This window comes from Phanerochaete carnosa (assembly GCF_000300595.1).
Source record: "Phanerochaete carnosa HHB-10118-sp unplaced genomic scaffold PHACAscaffold_1, whole genome shotgun sequence".
In the NCBI taxonomy this organism is placed as follows: domain Eukaryota; kingdom Fungi; phylum Basidiomycota; class Agaricomycetes; order Polyporales; family Phanerochaetaceae; genus Phanerochaete; species Phanerochaete carnosa.
This window is the reverse complement of record NW_006767628.1, coordinates 4,932,226-4,949,776: the sequence shown is the minus strand read 5'-3', so window position 1 is coordinate 4,949,776 and position 17,551 is coordinate 4,932,226. Positions and strand designations below refer to the sequence as shown.

At 53.8% G+C, this 17,551-nt stretch overlaps 4 protein-coding genes across 4 annotated transcripts; 2 read left to right on the top strand and 2 right to left on the bottom strand.

Annotated features, from left to right (window-relative positions):
• Nucleotides 1-113: 113 nt before the first annotated feature.
• PHACADRAFT_135496 (uncharacterized protein) lies at nucleotides 114-3,223 on the top strand (the record flags this gene model as incomplete). Its single annotated transcript, XM_007391000.1, has 7 exons — nucleotides 114-587; nucleotides 643-745; nucleotides 798-1,658; nucleotides 1,708-1,817; nucleotides 1,882-2,035; nucleotides 2,090-2,396; nucleotides 2,452-3,223. 7 exons carry the CDS (start codon nucleotides 114-116, stop codon nucleotides 3,182-3,184), a joined length of 2,742 nt encoding a protein of 913 aa, XP_007391062.1. The 3' UTR covers nucleotides 3,185-3,223.
• A 485-nt stretch (nucleotides 3,224-3,708) lies between these two features.
• PHACADRAFT_248392 (uncharacterized protein) lies at nucleotides 3,709-6,331 on the bottom strand. Its single transcript, XM_007390999.1, has 9 exons — nucleotides 6,173-6,331; nucleotides 5,681-6,115; nucleotides 5,208-5,623; nucleotides 5,053-5,155; nucleotides 4,864-4,998; nucleotides 4,713-4,814; nucleotides 4,250-4,655; nucleotides 4,058-4,175; nucleotides 3,709-4,008 (listed from the first exon to the last, which is right to left on the bottom strand). The coding sequence occupies exons 1-9, from the start codon at nucleotides 6,297-6,299 to the stop codon at nucleotides 3,991-3,993; spliced, it is 1,860 nt and encodes a 619-aa protein (XP_007391061.1). The 5' UTR covers nucleotides 6,300-6,331; the 3' UTR covers nucleotides 3,709-3,990.
• Nucleotides 6,332-6,658: 327 nt separating this feature from the next.
• Nucleotides 6,659-11,601, bottom strand: PHACADRAFT_248390 (uncharacterized protein). Its single transcript, XM_007390998.1, has 9 exons — nucleotides 8,395-11,601; nucleotides 8,232-8,340; nucleotides 8,062-8,179; nucleotides 7,881-8,005; nucleotides 7,613-7,830; nucleotides 7,342-7,559; nucleotides 7,170-7,292; nucleotides 6,908-7,113; nucleotides 6,659-6,852 (listed from the first exon to the last, which is right to left on the bottom strand). The coding sequence occupies exons 1-9, from the start codon at nucleotides 11,482-11,484 to the stop codon at nucleotides 6,821-6,823; spliced, it is 4,239 nt and encodes a 1,412-aa protein (XP_007391060.1). The 5' UTR covers nucleotides 11,485-11,601; the 3' UTR covers nucleotides 6,659-6,820.
• A 759-nt stretch (nucleotides 11,602-12,360) lies between these two features.
• Nucleotides 12,361-17,411, top strand: PHACADRAFT_112443 (uncharacterized protein). The gene is made up of 13 exons (XM_007390997.1): nucleotides 12,361-12,731; nucleotides 12,799-13,269; nucleotides 13,319-13,806; nucleotides 13,852-13,943; nucleotides 13,995-14,243; nucleotides 14,293-14,780; nucleotides 14,830-15,029; nucleotides 15,082-15,248; nucleotides 15,303-15,402; nucleotides 15,453-15,802; nucleotides 15,853-16,215; nucleotides 16,265-16,344; nucleotides 16,395-17,411. Exons 1-13 carry the CDS (start codon nucleotides 12,477-12,479, stop codon nucleotides 16,836-16,838), a joined length of 3,747 nt encoding a protein of 1,248 aa, XP_007391059.1. The 5' UTR covers nucleotides 12,361-12,476; the 3' UTR covers nucleotides 16,839-17,411.
• The last annotated feature ends 140 nt before the right edge of the window (nucleotides 17,412-17,551 follow it).

The following is a 17,551-nucleotide window of genomic DNA, read 5'->3' as shown; positions in this document are numbered from 1 at the left end:
TAGAGAATGCGCCGAAGGTTGCAGCTGTACTGCTAGACAAAACTGAACCGCGATTGTCAAGGGTGGACAACTTACTGTGGTACGTCTTGTTTTGTAACCGACTACGCTCGCTGATGAACTGTAGGCAAGAGCTTGATTGCGAGCAGAGTGCACTCGTCGAGAACCAAGATCGTGGGCTCGGATTGAAGGGCGAGTGGTCCGGGGTACCCAGCTGGTACGGTGGGAAAATCCAGCAGACGTGCCACCTGCAGCGCGTGTCCGAGGCGACATTCAAGCTCACACTGGGGAAGATGGAGATGAGGCGCTCGCATCGCTTTGCGCGTTTTCTTGGTTCGCGACGGCTGCTGCAAATAAAGCTTCCTGAGTCTTTCAGCGACCGAACGGCAGAAAAGGAGTTCTTAAACCAGAAGTTTGTCCTGTGCGGGAGGGTATTCCAGGTTTTCGCCGCCAAGGAAGAGAAAGCGTATGCCATGGAAGTGGGCGAGGACTACGACAGGCTACCGTGCAAGAGCGAAGGTGACTTCTACCGGCTTTCATTGGAGGAGTTCGTTGCCCGCCACAGCCCACTGCACCTGAATGCCGCCCAGGTATGGCTCTTGGTAATTACTTTGCACCCCTTTTACTGAAGAGAGCTGTACACAGCCTGTCTCGAAGTTCAATGCACGCTTTGACCTCGGTCTGTCGACATCGAGGCCAGTGCTGCACTTCTTCCTTCCTGAACTAATAGAGATCATTGATGACCAGTGTACGGGAAATCACTCGTGCATGCAGCATTGATTGACTGACACTTACTGTAGACGCACCCTTGGATGATCCTGCCAGGAAGGTGCCGCCCGAGAAGATCTACACGGACGGCTGCGGGTTCATGAACGGGGCGGCACTTAAGGTGATCAAAGACACACTCGGATTGGATGCGCTGCCATGCGCAGTCCAAGGGCGAGTCTTCGGGTCGAAAGGCGTGTGGGTATTGCACCCAGAGCACGCGGACGTGTACGGGGATGAGCTGCCGCGAATTTGGATACGCAGGTCACAGCAGAAGGTACAACTCGCGATGGACATGGATCCAGGCGAACTGGAGGCACTACACCCGGTACATTTCATCTTCGACCTCGTCGCAGTGCCACGGGTGTCGACGAGTCCGCATCTGAACAGACATACGATCGCGAACCTACATCACAACGGCGTACCCGTGTCGGCATTCGCGGAGCTCATGCGGACGGATGTCGACAAGATGATCGTGCCGCTGATGCAAATCAAGGGCCCATTCGCCATGCCGCTCCTCTGGAGAAATGTCGACAATAACGAGGGTGTAACCCGACAGCGCATTTTGCAGCTTGCATTGGGTGCGCAGCGCGTGCTCGGTTTAGCGTCTCGTAACGAGGTGCCCGAGGACGACGAAGATGTTGAGGACGATACGGACGAGGTGACATCGTCCGATGCTGTCAATCCCTTGGTTCTGTCCGGGTCCAGATACCTCCCAGGTGGCAAGCCTATATCTGTGGCAGAACGCTTCATGCGACTGATCGGTGCAGGCTTTACACCCGAAGAAGAATATACGCACGATGAGTACCAGAAGGTTCGGGACCGTGTGCTGAAGGCGTTTTTCGACAATCTGCGGCTCCCACTGCGCGCTTCTGCTGAGGCATTTATTGTTCCCGGTATGTTCCCTTAGTTGAATAACAGATATCGACTTTTCGTGCCTCTCAGATCCTACCGGCAAGCTGCGAGAAAACGAGATCTATTTTCGCTCGTCGACCTTAGCCTTTGAGGACTCGCCCAACATATATGATTGTCATCTGATGCTAGGTGACTGCTTAGTGAGCATTCGAATCTACACTCTGAATCAGTCTAGTCCGAATTCTCGTTGATGCGGTTTTGCAGCTGTACCGTAATCCTGCACGGCTAGCGTCGGATGTGCGAAAAGTGAGGGCGGTGGACGTACCTGAGTTAGTGCTGTACAAGGATGTGATTGTCGTGCCGTGCAAGGGCCCTGTCTCACTTCCTAGTATGCTCGCCGGGGGGGATGTTGACGGCGGTAGGGTTCTCCAGCGCGTCTGGCTCATCATTACTAGTCTGACGCCTGCTCCAGACACCGCGGTCTGCATCTGGGACCCCGCATTGGTCAAGCCCTTCACGAACGCAGAGCTCGTCACGGTGCCGGATGGTTTCAAGGAAGAAAACTTCGAGCCAGAGGACGAGATCGTTGCCGTGCAGACGCTGTGGGAAGACATTGATCCTGCGCGGCGCTCGGACGCGCAGGAGCGGTCTGTAATCTTGCAGCGACACCTTGTGTCGGGTGTGTCTGCATCTCGGACGGGCCTCTATAGCAAGTATCATGACTTAGCGATGTTCATGTTTGGTTACGCGCATGAGCAAACGCAGAGGATTGCACTGATGTATGTTGGCAAAAAATTTCAGACGGTTATACTCACCCCTATCCCCTCACGGCAGGTTCAACTTCATCCTTGACTCCCGCAAGTCGGGCATGGTCGTAAAACCGGACATTTTCATTGCCGACAAAAGGCGATTTGACTATGATATACCTGAATGCATGGGCGAATCCTCGCTAGCAGGTAATCCCCGACGGCCGCTCCGCAAGGAGGGACTCGGTCGCTTCGTCCTCGAGCAGCTCCAGGATGCCGCAAAGGAGATCGAAGGCAATGTTAAGAAGCGGTGCGAGACGCAGCTATCGGGGCTCGCAGTGAAGAAAGATGCCGACATCGTCGCCCTCTGGAAGCAGTACTCCGATGTGCCGCTGCTACAGGACGAGACGGCGGCCGTCAGGGACTTTGTCAACGACTGCTACCAGAAGTGGCTGTCCATTTGGGGGCGGAGCCCATCAAAGCGTGACCGCGTGTTTTACGGGAGCAAGAAGGAGGCGCAGGAAAGCCGCAGCAAGAACGATGCGAGCCGCCGTGCAGTCGCAGCGGAGTTCAACGAAGGCCCCGATCCAGCGAGAACGAGTGTCCTCCGGAAATTGGGTTTGCTCGACAAGGCAATGGCGGCGTGTGCGTACGCTGCCGGCCGGAAGTTTGCGTTTGACGTTGCGTTCACTCAGCTCACACTCATTAAGGCCGAGAAGTGTGGTATCGCACCGACCACGGAACTTATGAGCAACTTCCTCACGATGCCGGCGTCCGCTGTGAAGGTGCTCACGAGCAGGTTAGAAGTTACTGGGGGTTAGTCAAAAGCATTCCAAGATAGGTGGGTGTCGGTGTTGTGTAGAGGTATCCATGTATTGATGGATCTCCATTAGATCTCAATCAATATGTACGACTATTTGAGCCTCGTCGTGGCGAGTCTCTTGATTATGCAAGTCCAGGGAGGCAGACGCTGTGCGCTACATTTTGACGTGAAGTGTGATTCCGCTATATGGAGATTGCTTGTCGCGATGTTCAAGGCAATCATGACCTACGACGCCCCTTCGTGTCGTTTTGTCTGCTTCATCGTTCACCGTTATAAAGCACAAGGCCTGGTACCAGGAAGCTGGACACCAACGGAACCGCAGTGCTCACGCACGATTGGCGATCCTCAGTTTGCTTCCGCCCGGGCCAGTTAGCACCTCGATAATGACTGCAAGCATTTTCTCTGCAGCCACTGTTGAATAACAAATCAGCTGCTATTCGATGTCAAGTCGCTATTAATGAACATGCGGCTTTCCGGTCCAGAAAGCTAGCGTGGTAGACTGTGGGAAACAGCGAGGACGGGGTTTGGTAGCGTTAACAAAGAAACAAGGTCCGTATGATTACAAGCAGTGACAAATGGGTAACATATGTGAGTAAAAGACACTGTGGAATGTATGTATGAAGACGATGCGCTGAGGGTGACAGATAACAGAGATAGGACGCCAAAAGACCCTAAATGACTAACTAGATCGACAAGCAAGATGAGAGAGGTGGGCGTGGGCGAGAGCAGACATTCCAGATATCCATGGTCTCACATCAGGAAGAGAACTTCAGGTAAGAATGATTAGTAAGTCAAACGCCAGGCCTATGCCTGCTTCAATTTCTATGGTGATATTATCAGCAGAGGTCGCTGAACAACTGTTCCTGCTCACCTTTTTCAGCTTGCGCTGAGACACCTTCTTCTTCATGTAGTGAAAGATCCTGCCGAGGTCCGACCAGAGGAAAATGGGGACGACAATAACCATGAGCGGAAGCGCGATGATCCAGAAGCTACGAAGCGCACGTCAGCGACAGCGCATAGCAGCCAATAATAATAATAATAAATAGAAGGAATGAATACGTACACGACGTCGGTGTGACCATGGTCAATGGTCCACATACTTGAAAAGTTCATACCGAAGTAACCGGTAAGCAGCGTTAAAGGGAGGAAGATAATCGTGGCCAACGTCAACCTGCGCATGACCTCGTTCATCTCATACGAGGACATGTTGAAGGTAAAGTTGATTAAGTTCTCGCTGATGCCAGCGAACATGTCTAGACTGCTCAGAATGTACTCCATATGGTCGTGGACGTCAGCAAGGTAGATTTTCGACTTGTGGCTCATGAAGCCTTGAACCTTGACGGCAGGGTCGAGCGACTCGGACAGCGCAGCGACACGGTCGACGTCATAGCGCCGAAGACCATAGATGACCGTCTTGATTGGCTCCAGAGTACGCTTGTGCAGGATAAGGTCGCCTTGAAGGATATGCACTATGCGGGACATCGCTTAGCACCGTTACAGAGTACGAAGCAAGATAAGGTACATACACCGTCGCACATGCTTCATGCTAGGCTTCAGCAGGACAGCCCGTTCAAGCTTCAATATCTTGTGCTGGTATTCCTCCACGACCTCCAGAGCCTGATCAACAACTATGTGACTGATCAACGACATTTCAACGACAGAAACACATGTACATACCTAGATCAAGAAGACTCTCGACAAGCAGAGAAGCATCTGCCGTTTGGCGTAAACCTGTGTCCCGCTGACGGAGACGGTTCGTGATTGGTTGGGTGAAACCCAACCTGTTATCTTGATGAATGGTGACAACAGTGCCTAGAACGCCTCAGGTGAATATACCGAATACGCGTACGGTAAATGCAGGCACACCATCACGGAATAGGAAAATGCACATTGGCGAGATCTTGACGTTCACGCGCTCGCCCTTTGTCAGGTCCCGGACAAGTTTAGCCGTCCTAGCGGTGCTCTTGGTCTAATAACGGAGATGAATTCAGGATATGGGAAGGGCACGAGGTCGCACGTACTTGGGACTGCAGATCTTCAGTGTTGCTGAAGCGGGCTATAGGCGGAACACCCAGGTTTGCACGAGGGGCGTGGGCAGAGGACTCCACATCCTTGCTGAAGCGCCTCTGGATTGCGGCGCGCAGAGGAGCATTTCGGGCTGTCGCGAAGCGAGATGAAGGCGGGCTGCCGTACATCGTTTTCTCGTCCCCGTCGTCCTTGTCAACGGAGTCTTCGGCATCCGATTGGTCGTCGTAAGGCTCGGGGGAGGATGATCGAGGTAGGTGTGTAACCGAGTTGTCGGGTGTGCTCATCTCTTCGTCAGAGACAAGACTGTGGCATAGTACACGGAGGAAAAGGTGCTTCTGGTAGTAGTCTGCCTTAGACCGTGCGGCCTTGCGTGTATGAAGTAAATCTTCGATGGCGAGGGGGTGCATGTCTGCAAGGCGTTTAGTAAATCACGGCGGCACAAAAAAGCGCACAAGGATAGACGAACCAAACTTGATCGCCAGCGCGCTCACGACGTCCCAGCTGATACCACCGACGTTGATCCACCGCACTTTGACCCAGGACTCCTTCGTACTCGCTCCTTCGTCGGCGAGCAACTTGATGAACTCGGAGTTGGTCATGCGTCCGAAGCTACTCCGCACAGCAGAGTAGTCGACGACCTCGATAAGACACTTCTGCCGGATGTGTCCATATGTTATGAACGCGGACTCGCGACGGGGGTCGATACCGGGCTCGGCACCGATGCGACCAGTGGTCATCGCTACTGAGCCTCGGCGCATGGCAATAACCTTGCGCACGGCACGGCGGAAGCGGTCTCCAGGGGCCATGAAGATTGTTCGCATTTGCGGACGCTCGCTGGACGTGCTCTTCGCTGAGCGCGCAGGCTGCTGCTCCCTGAAGCTTGCCGGAGCGGAGAGAGGTTCTAGCGCAGCCTCCATATTGGGTCTGTTTTCATGCTGTGGAGAAGAGAGACTCCTACCCATTGCCTCTGTGTTGAGAGGCGGCAGTGGAGGTGGGGAGCTGACGACGGGCGAGTCGAGCTCATCTTCCAGATCGGGTGTAAGTGAGCGACCATCCGAGTCACTGAAGCTATTTTCACGGGGCATGGCGGAGAGACGACGTGACGATAAAGAGACAGAAATGAGTGAGAGAATCTATCCCTTTAAAAAGAGTGAGGGAGAGCGTGGAGTCCGGCCAGTAACTGAGATGAGGACCATGGTTGCATCACGCCCGACTACCATCAGTTCGATACTTGGCGTCAAAAGGCATGAGGCAGATGGCGCATCAACCCGAGCCGATGCGCCAAACCCGACCGAGGCCTCATGAGCTCCGCGCAGGCATTTGCACAGGCGTTGCGGCCTGAAACGACGAATCGAGCGAAAATTACAGAGAGCTGCAGAACTGAGCGTGGTTTGTAGAAACAACCCGACCCGTGGGTTGGTGATACTGACACCACCACAGATGGGCTGAATGAGATGGATAGCAAGTGGCAGACGTAGACTAGCACAAGCCTCGAAGAATAAACATGAATAAAACTGAAGAACAGAGATGAGCCTCAGTGATAGATGCGAGAGCAGAGCAAAGCAGTTAGAGCAAGATAACGGAAGCATTTTAGATGGAGGTCTACTCAGGGCGGTAGCTTGCAGCCCATAACACGCACTGAAATGGACTATCAAAACAAAGTCGAGTAACATCGAGAGGGCACGCGACGCACCGTGTCCGTCTAAGGATCCAACAGCAAACACCATTTCTCTAGGATGGAATGCCAGTGCACTTGTGCGCATAATGTACGGCGAGAGCGCATCCCTGGGCGGAGGAACAGTCAGCACGGTGGAAAGCGTGGAAAGCGCTCCGCTCTGCGAAAGTGAGTGAACGGCAGTGCGCTGTGTTCTCCAGTTGGCCACCGAGACAGACGAGGTCCTATAAGGATCAACAGAGCTCAGATGGGCAACAAACCCATCAAGATGATCACTTACGCAGCAAAGACCCCTGTCAAGTCGTGCACGTCGAAAGCCGACAGACCCTGAGGAAAGAGATCCCACGTGTATACAGGCTGTTGTGACCCTCGGATGTCGAACAGTTTAACATCGCCATCAACACTGTCATTTAGTTAACATCTGGAACGCCGCGCAGGGTTGATTTGCATACCTCGCCGAAACAAACTGCGCTGGTATCGTCGGGTGCCACTTGACTTTTTGCACCCACGAAGAGTGCGCGGGATAGTGTCGGACCACTGCCTCATCCTCTTCGAGGCGACGATCGAATACCTTCATTACTCCGTCTCCGAAGCTTGCCACGAACACACTCAGATTACCGTCTTCACATTTCATAGAGGTGATGGGACTCTCCTCCTGAGTGTCGATATCCTGCAAGCCACAATTTAGCGAGGGATCACGGTGTAAGTGACGAATGCGTTGACCATAATTGAGCTCTCGGTATGTGCATCCCAGACCCGCACCATGCGCGAGTCGCCGCCCACAAGCAACGTTCCACCCTGCTGCTTCCATTCCGTTATGAGGCCGGCACCACGCTTCATGCGCAAGACCTCGTTGAGGCCCCGGAAAGAGCTGACCATCTGAACAGGGCTACCACTGAGATCCGGGTCATAATTTCGGTACATGCGTACGATGCCATCCGCTGTCTGGTGTTTCAGCAATGCATGCAAATGCTGGATTCAGAATACTCACCCGCCCCAGTTAAGATGATACCCCCTATCTCCTCGTTGATGAAATGTAACGACGTGATACTGCTACCCAGCGGGTTGCCGTTGAAGAATTGGGAGACCTTCCTCTTGTGCAGCCAGTCGTAGACGCTGTAGAAAGCGGCATTAGCCGAGCACAGAGCAACAGTGTGCATTATGAGGCGCACAGAATGAGATCCTGTTCGTTGGTAACCACCATATGTGGGTCATAAGCATGGAACGCGATTTGCGTTGGAAATACTGAAGTAGGGATAGATGCTACGGGTCTGTCCCATCTACAGTTATCTAGAGAGGTGTCAGATTGGAAACCAATGGTCGCAGAATCATGATATGTTACCAGCTACATCGGCTTGGGCGCGGGTTTCGTTGATAATATTCTCGTTGCGCTGCTGTCGCCAAACCTGGTAGTTGTATTCCATGCTGCCGGGTTCGTCCGGTTCAGGTTGCTGCGCACCAAAATCCATCAACGAGAGGAATCACACAGTTCGGTTTGGACTTACCCTCATCTGTGGTTCCTTGAAGTACTCGCAGCACCAGTCGTAGAACCGACTCTTGAGCGGAAGCACGTCCCTGATGCCCACGCCAGTGCCAAGACCGAGAATGATACTACTGCCGACAGAGTCCACCGAGAATGTGCTCCCTGATGGGCTTGACATCACGCCTGTGCCATGATGGTGTCCATGCTGTTTAGAGCGCGTGCCAGCTCTGCGACGGGCGCGTAAACGCTCCATATCCTCCTCCATAAGTGCCTCGATAACATCCGACGCCATGTATTCCACCGGCGGGCGTGGTGTCTCATCCGAGCGGGTCGACAGTCCGGGAGACGGCGGTGTCTGCGGGAGGTAATAGTCATGCGAGGGCGACGACGGGCGAGAGTAGGGTGACGTGTATTGCGCGTAATTCAGGTTGGGCGAGGGAGGGCGCGAGACACCAGGTACCTCAAGCTGGGAGATGTTTTGGGGTTGAGGCTTGGGCGACGAGCGTCCGCCGTCGCCGTCCGAAGAGGGGAAGGGAAGACCGCCAGCAAGGTGTCGGAGAGCGTTCGCAAACGAAGACGTCCGCTTCAGAGTATTGCTGACGACCATCGAGGTGGCCGTCATGCCACTACTCATCGTATCGCTCCGCGGGAGTCCTGGCCTTGCAGCCTGAGATGGAGGCGCCTGCGTTACGGTGGTTTGCGAGCCATGCGAGGGCACTCGAGACCTTGCACGGCGCTTCATGGTTGCTTGAAGCGCATTCGGTGGAGGCTTGCTCAAGGAAGTGTTCTCCAGCCTCGTGAACGGCGACTCCAGCAGCAGCGCTATGACGTAGTCAACAACAGTCTGGGCGTTCGTGGCCACCTCTTGGTACGGGTCACAAGAAAGCTCAAGCAAGACGGAGAAGATCGTGAAGAATGACGACAACCAGACCCTGTTCTCCTCACGAACATTATCGTCTTCAAATCCGCCGAGCCACTCCGCGACGGCCTGTTCTGCGACATCTTCTTCCTGCTGCGTGTTAAAGTCATTCTGGCGGCGCTCTTCTTCCCAGTAGAGCCATGCGCAGACAATGAAGTACCCGCGCCATTCCTTGACAAGACAGCTGATAACCACCAGGAGTTCCTTGCGAACCATCGGGCTGGCATCCTCTTTGATTGCCAACGCCGCCCCAGTCACAACCGCAACCTCCATTCGGAAGTGTATCCGCTCCTCGAGCTGGTGCATTGTTCCAGATCCGCCGCCACCAAGCTTGCTGAGATCTGCTGAGCCTGACGCGCCAAGGAAGGTCCCTAACGAGTACAGTGCCGCACCACGAACCTCGGGCGAGTCATCCGAAAGTAAAGCAATGAGCTTGTCCTGAGTACCCTTATCCACACCCCAAACCCGCAGCTCATCATGTTGGTCCCAAATCTGCGCGACGCACAAGGCTGACCATTGACGCAGTAGGAAGTCGCTGTCGTCCAGCCCTTCGTAGCATGCATCGAACACATGCTCGCTCCAGCATGCCCGCTGCCCAGGCGGGTAATCGCGGGCGATGGCAGACAGGATAAATGCGCACATCGCCTTGTGCTCCGAGCCATTGGGGATGGCAGGCGCACGGGGGTCCTCGGGAATGGCTAGCACGTTAGCGAAATACCGGTAACCCTGTCCGTTGTAGAGATCGACCTGACATGTCGGATCAACCGCAAGGATACGAGCCCAGATGAAGATCAAAACGGGACGCAGGTCCTGCCCGGCAGCTTGAAGAAGTCGCGAGATGTACGGGAAGATACCGATCGTCAGGGCTAGGTGCACCGCCCACGGACCCAAATCGACAAATTGTGACAGAAGAATGAGCGCGCGCAGACGATGTGGCTGGGATAGAAGAACTTGCAGCACGATAGGGAGCTGATCGGGAGGTTTGCGAGGTACAAGGTCTTTGGTCGAGTCTGAGCTAGATGGAGGGGGATACGGTGTCGCAGCGCCGTTCTGGTCTGGAGTCGGTGATTGATTCCTACTCAGCGGGAGCGAGAGTGGTCCCCGCTTGGTTAATGCCGAGCCACCTCGAGATATCCAGACCTCAAAAGCCGTCAGCTGATCTGAAAAGAATCGACTGGGGATATAGGTGTACTGTTTCTCGCTATTCGCTTCGTTTCCGGGAGCACCCAGAGCAGTAGCAGTAGCTCTGCGCCGGCTCGTCGTCAATGAAGCGGGAATCTGGCCGTTCGGTGGCAGCTCGGCGTGCATAAGTAGTTCGGGTAGCTGTCGCAAACAGGCGTCGACGGCTAGATCCCACGAGGCCCACAAAGGGTGAGTGTTGGTAGCAGGAAGCGCGGGGGAGGTATGTGGCGTGCAATGATAGTTCTTCATTATGCGCTCAGCGAGCAAAAAGTTGCGGAAGAGCGAAGCCACAAGCAGATCTGATCGGTACAGACGAGTGAATATTTCTCGGGGAAACGTAGTCCATGCGATAGTGTCTGTAATCGCGGTGAAGATCCAATTAAGTTCACCAAGGGGTGTACGACGGTCTTTGAGGTCACCGGGCAGCTGCATTACCATGTCGTTCGTAATGTTGTTCGGTAGTTGATTGTTCATAATGAACCATCGGAGGGCGATGTCGATCGGGGATGTCAGGCATGAGGTGAACAGGTCGGCAGGAAGCTCGGGACAGGTAGGAAGCTGCTCGTCAGCGAGGCAAGAGGCAAGTTGTATTGCATCTTGGAAGGGAGGGTCGGGATAGCTGCCTGTGTTCATGTGAGTGTCCTCATCTAGACGTTTAGCGAAAGTTATGAAGTTGTTAAGTAAATGGCCAGCTGAAGAACAGTCCCAAATGTAGACGCAGGGAGTGCCGAGGCATCGCTGTAGTTCTTGTAATGACATCGGTATGTATTGGGTATAATTCTTGTTGAAACACCACAGCTCGCCGCTTGGGGTTGGCTTCGGCACGCCGTGCCCGTTGTAGTGGAACAATACCGCGTCGTCTTTTGCCGAATTTCGCGCCTTGATACAACCTTCGCGCAACTCATTGTCGGAAGGGTCTAGGAAGGCCTTATACATAATTTTGGGGCTAAGGCCCTCAAACTGGTGGCGCAGGTTCGTTCCGATGATCTCGAGTGCCTTGTATGACGGCATGCTATGAGGATCGACCCAACACTCAAGGTTTGCGCATGGGATTGTCTTCACCACGTCTGGCGGGTCTACGTCGATGTTTAAACAGAGAACTAGACAGGCATTGTGCGTCTTCAGCTTCGACGGGGACGCACGCCAGGGCTTCATCTTGGGAGCCCATCTTGGAGGTGGCGCGGGATTGCCGCAAGTGAGATGTCGTTTCGCAGACCAGTATGGAACGTTCGGAGGCGCCTCAGGTGCAGTAGTGACCGAAGGAGCAGGGCCTGCGTCGGGATGATGACCGTTTATGCCCCTTCCATTCCGCTGCTGCCCAGAAGAGGGATCAGAGCGTGACACTGAGCGATATTCACGCTCGGTCTCTGATTCCTCGGATCCATGGCCATTCAGCCCATTTCGACTTGGGGGCCAAGGATCGCCGTCTATGGACCGGACCAGCTGAGACGGGGATCTTCGAACAACAAGTAGGTGACGCACTGTCTTGTCCACTCCTCGTATTTAGCATGATTCTTCAACCCTGTTTTGTGTCGTAAGGGTATCGACTCCACGAGGCAAATCGGGAATATTCCACCTTGCGCTCGCTAAAATGGAACCAGGAGGCAAACTCTCAATTCGCACGTCCTAGGCTCAAGCGTAGGCCCACTCACCGAAAGAACAGCTTCACGGTTGTCGCCGCCCACAGTGAAATGAACCGCGCCGACAGCAGACAAGGGTCCCTCCAGGAAGAGCAACTGGCAGTATAGTGAAGAACTCTGTGCGCACCGCTCCGGACGTCACTGCTTATGGCCTCAAGTGTAAGTGCCAGCCATACAACAAGGGCTTATTGGTAACGTTCCCACAGTCAATGCGCTTAGAAAGACAATAGAAAGCGGATCAAACTCTGATCGAAGCAAAAGCTTTACCCCGTTACTTGCTGTTGTATTGCACGCGTCGAGTGCTCACCGCGACCACCTCTTGAATCCGAGCCTCGGTCGATATCCTCGTGTTGGGCCACAGCGATGGCGCCGACGGACCCTCCTATTGGTGCCGTGGTCGAAATTCCCGCGGGTCGAGGATTTGTTCGCTTTTGTGGCCCGACCTCCTTCTCTGCCGGCAAATGGGTTGGCGTCGAACTGGAAGAGCCAACGGGAAAGAATGACGGCACTGTGCAGGGTGTCCGGTATTTCACTTGTAAGATACTGCACGGTATGTTTGTGCGTCCGAGTCAGGTCAAAGCTATCCTCTCTGTGCCAGAGCCTACACCGGCACCGCCAGTGAGTTCCCTAGCTTTACTACGTCTGCACAGCGCTAAGGACTTGTGTTCAGCCTCCAATGTCCAAGACAACGCTAGGTCATCAACGTACAGGAAGCACAGGTCTTTCACGCACGAACACTTCGCGCTCGATTGGTTCTGCACGTGCTAACAGCCCGTCCAAGACGTCTAGCGCAAGTGTAAGCCCGAACCCTTCTACGGGTCTCGCCTCACCATCCCGTGCAAAAATTAGTGCTGGTGCTTCTCCTGCAAGACGGCGGCCCTCAGTATCTCTACAGCAGCGCACTGTTGCGCGCCGGTCATCTGTCATCTCTGACGCACCTCCTGGTCCTTCGAAGCAACGAAGCACAGATGCTTTCCCGCAAGACCGTGTGCACAAGCTGGAACCCCCAGCTGTATCTCAGTCTCCTCCAACACTATCCGTCCTTGCGTCTTCACCTCTCCAACAATCGCATCTGCGACGCGTTGCAACCCCTCCTCCCCCACCATCTCCCGAACCTGGCGAAGATTTGCCTCCGACGCGCTCCAGTACGCCTCCAGTGAGTGCACTCCAAATATTCGGATCTTGATACCCATACAAGCGTCAAGCAGCAACCCTCACTAGACGACACAGAGCTACAAGAACTACGTGCGAAGATACGCGTCTTCGAGATCAAGCGTGCAGACGACACGCGCCATATCCGTGAACTCGAAACTCGCCTGAACGAAGCCGAATCCTTCGTCGCCCTTCGACCCAAATTGCAAGCGAAGCTCAATCAACTCCAGACCGAGCTCATTGCGACCAAACGCGAACTAGCAGATGCTCAACAACTGTCCCAGCTCTCCGACAGTCGTGTTGGGGATTGGCAAGAACAGCTGGAAATGGCGATGTTGGACAAGGAGGTTGCCGAAGAACGTGCCGAGGCTGCAGAATCCGAAGTTGAGGAACTCAAGGAGCAATTTGCCATCGTTCAGGTCGAGCTGCAGCACCTACGAGAGGGTGGCACGGGAGAAGATGGCAATGAGACCATTAAACACGCACTTCCTTACATCCAGCTTGAAAAGCAGAATGAAAGGTTGAAGGAAGCTCTCATAAAGTATGTATGTCCGTCATCAACGTGATCCTTGCTGAACGTCGTTAGGCTGCGGGACATTTCCCAGGAAACTGACCAAGAGCAAAGACGACGCATTTCAGAAATGGAGAAAGATGTAGCTGAGTTCGAAGAGTTGCAGTGTGAGGATCATCTTCATTTTGGCGCTTTTTGCCGGCTCATATACGGCGCAGCGCAATACGAGTCTACGCTTATCAAACTTGCTAACGCCGAGGTTCAAATTGACGATCTCAAAGCGCAGCTTGACGATGCTCTGGGTGCTGAAGAGATGCTTGTGCAGCTTACTGAACGCAATCTTATGCTTGGAGAGAAAATCGAGGAGATGCGCGTCACCATCGAGGACCTCGAAGCTCTTAAAGAACTCAATGACGAGCTCGAAGAGAATCATATTGAGACCGAGAAAACTATGCAAGAAGATCTCAGTGAGCGCAGTCTCTCAGATCTCAATGCCTGCTAATCAACATTGTGCAGATGGAAAGGACGTTGAGATTCGCGAACAGGCTCGCAAGATCCAGGTGCTTGAAGACGCGTGCCAGGACCTTGAGGGTACTATTGTTCAATTCCGTGAGCTGGTCATGCAGCTGCAGAACGAGCTCGATGCTTTACGCGCCGAGACACAGACTGCGCAACACGAGTCGGCGACGGCTGTGTCACAGACCGCCGCCATGATGTCGCTCAACCTCAGGCTGCAATCTTCTGCGTCGAAGAATCAGGCCCGGGCTATTGAACTCGAGCTTAGACGCATCGAAGCCAAAGAGACACGGGAGATGCTCGATATTATCCAACCTTACCTCCCGCAGATTTACGTCGAGACCGACATGGATGCGACGAACACTTACATCTTCTTCCAGCGCCTTGCTGCTAAGATAGACCTCATCAACACTTTCGTTGCACAAGCGCACAACTTGCCAGATGCTCTCACTGGATCTGTGTCCGAAGCACTCGTCGGTATTTGCGAGGTATGTCCTGCAATCTAAGTCGATGTTCTAGTGCTAACATCCAGTATAGTTACGTGGCCGTCTTTCGAATCTATCTATCACCTGCCAACGCTTTGCGGCTACTCTACGTCGTTGTGACGTCGAGTCATTCTTGAATATTGGCCGCATATACCCAGATGTCGCGCCGATGGAAAAGCGGATCGATATGCACATCGATTTACTCCGTCGTGAAGAGTTCCGCGCGTATGAATGTGTCAGCGATGCAGCGAAGTCGGTCTTTATCGTCCCTATCCGCAACTTCATTGGCTGAGCGCGCTTGCAGGTTGCAGTCGCAATTTGACCACTTGGTCGAGACATATTTCAACGGCTTCGACTTCGACCTTGGTGAGCGCGAGCTTGGCTATACACTGTCGTGTGACTACGACTTGGAAATGTTCTCTGCCTCTGTGGGCCTCATTAAGACCGCAATCACGGGCATCATGGAAGACGGTGGTGGGTCTTTAATCGACCATCCATCGTGACTTCGGCTCAAAATTGAGTTAGACCAAGAGGTCGATCTTGACGGCATAGATTCGCAAGCCGAGTTCTTTGAACCATTGCAGAAGCTCCTCGACCAATGCAGGGCAACGAAAGTTTTGACAAGGTCAGCCACAATACAAAAATGCTAAGATCCAGACTGTTGATTCCCCGCAGGAAACTTGCTAAGCGCCTCGAAGATCTCATCGGTGATTCAGCTGCCGCCAAGGCGCACCTGGTACCTCAACTGAAGTCGCTCAGTGAGAATGTGCCGGAGCTCGTCAACTTCGGCTTCTCCCTTGCTCAGCAGGTCATGCCCCACCTCAATGAGGTCCGCAGCTCCAAGACGGCGTTCAAGCTTGCTGCTGTCTTGGAATTCGTTAGCAAGTGCGCTGCGTCCACAATTGGGAAGGGTAACAGGGACGGGCCGGCTCCGTGGCACGCTGTCGGAGAGTTCTTTACGAAGGTTGGTCAGGAGGTCAACACGCTCATCCAGGCGGCGAGCGAGAATGAAAACATTCAGAAGAGTCGGTCTCTCATCATTCCTCTTACGCATTGCTTACTGATACTCCCGCAGTTTCCGGCATTGCGCCCTGGATCACACGCATTCCCGAGATCAAGTCTGCTACCGCTGTCAATGTCGAGGCTGAACGCAAGCTTGCACAGCTCAACGATGAGATGCAGGCGCTCGTTCGCACACTCAAGGCCAAGGATCAACATATTCAGGAGAGCGGCGTCAAGATCGAGCTTATGGAGCGCCGTATGGAGGGCGTCAAAAAGCAAGGCGAGATGATTTCTAACCTCGAGTCTGAACTCCAGAAGGCACGCAAGCAGGAGCGCGCGTACGAAGAGGCGATGGAGCAGCTGCAGTCCGATCTAGACGCGCTTGAGCAGGATAATAAGAAGCTCAAGACTGCCGCGAGTACTGTCGAGCGACAAGGTGGGTGTTCGCAACTTATCGCTGGATGGATGTTCTAACTTCGTCATAGCCACTCCTGGAGTGCAGCCCGCCGAGACAGAAAACATTCAGGTCGAAAGTAGTCTCGAGACATCGTATCTGCTGGAACAGGTCAGCATTCCTACTGTTTCTGACCGGGCAATCAACTTATCCCCTTCCAGATCGATGCTCTGCGTCGTACCCTGCGCTTTCTCCGTACGGAGAACTCTTTCCTCAAGGGGCAGGATCTCCTGCGCGAGATTGAGGCTCTTCCCAAGCTGCCCGTCCCCATCCCTCGGGAATCTACGCCACCTCTTGTTCCTTCGGGCCAGTCCGACACGGATGACTCAGACTCCGAAGACCCTGGGAAGCCACTTTCCCTCACCACCCTAGCCGCCGAGTCGAAACTGCTGTACCGCGAGGTTTTCAAGTTCACCGCCTCTCCGAAGGTCGTCGACATCACGTCACGAGCTAATAGAGATGGCCTCAGCCGAGCATGGGTTCCGAAGAAGAAGACACCTGCGTATCAGGTGTGGGAGCGCCGAATGGAGGGCGAGAGGCTCAGCCGCCGCGTGAAAGGCTTGCTTGAGCGGACAAACAACATACAGGCTGCAGTCACCCGGTAGCCTGTTTCTCGGAGAGCTGTTTCTTGGGGTGGGATCGATTCACACATTTTCTCTGTTAGACGCATCTATCTTACTTGATTCCTCTGTATTGCATTATCGTATACCCCTCATAGGCCTATGTTTTCATTATCGTGCCCGTTCATAGCCATGCACTGATCTACTTTAACCCTGAAAGCATACCATTAGTCTTTGTCGGTGAGTCCATATTCGTTGTGGATCTGTCGTATAGTGACTCCCCTGTGAGCAGCGAGCTAGAGCCGAGGGGTCAGATTGCTGTCTGTATCTGGTGGGATTTCCACTCTTACGCGTCCAATGAGGATCTTTGTGGCCCGAAGTTGAATGCACGGCTACGCAAGACGGGTATATGCATCTCACCTGGGCCGCATCTTTCGCTTCGTTGTAGCTATGCAGCAGCTTGATGTGCTTCGAGACTATCATATCCACGTCCTCGTCGGCCCTGCAAAATTATATTAACATATTCAAGCGCATATACGCTAGCGTTGCCTACTTCAGAGTGGCTTGTAGCTCAATGATCTCTTGCTGAAGCGCGGCGATGCGCTCCTGTTGTTTCTAATGGCCCACCCCGGTTGGCACGCAAGCTAATGAACGACACGAGTAGCCACCAACCTTTGTTGACATAGTAGCGTGCATTTTCGGTGCGTACGTGACCTACGGCTGTTGCTAGATTCTGCGGTACAGAGGTAGCGAGTAAG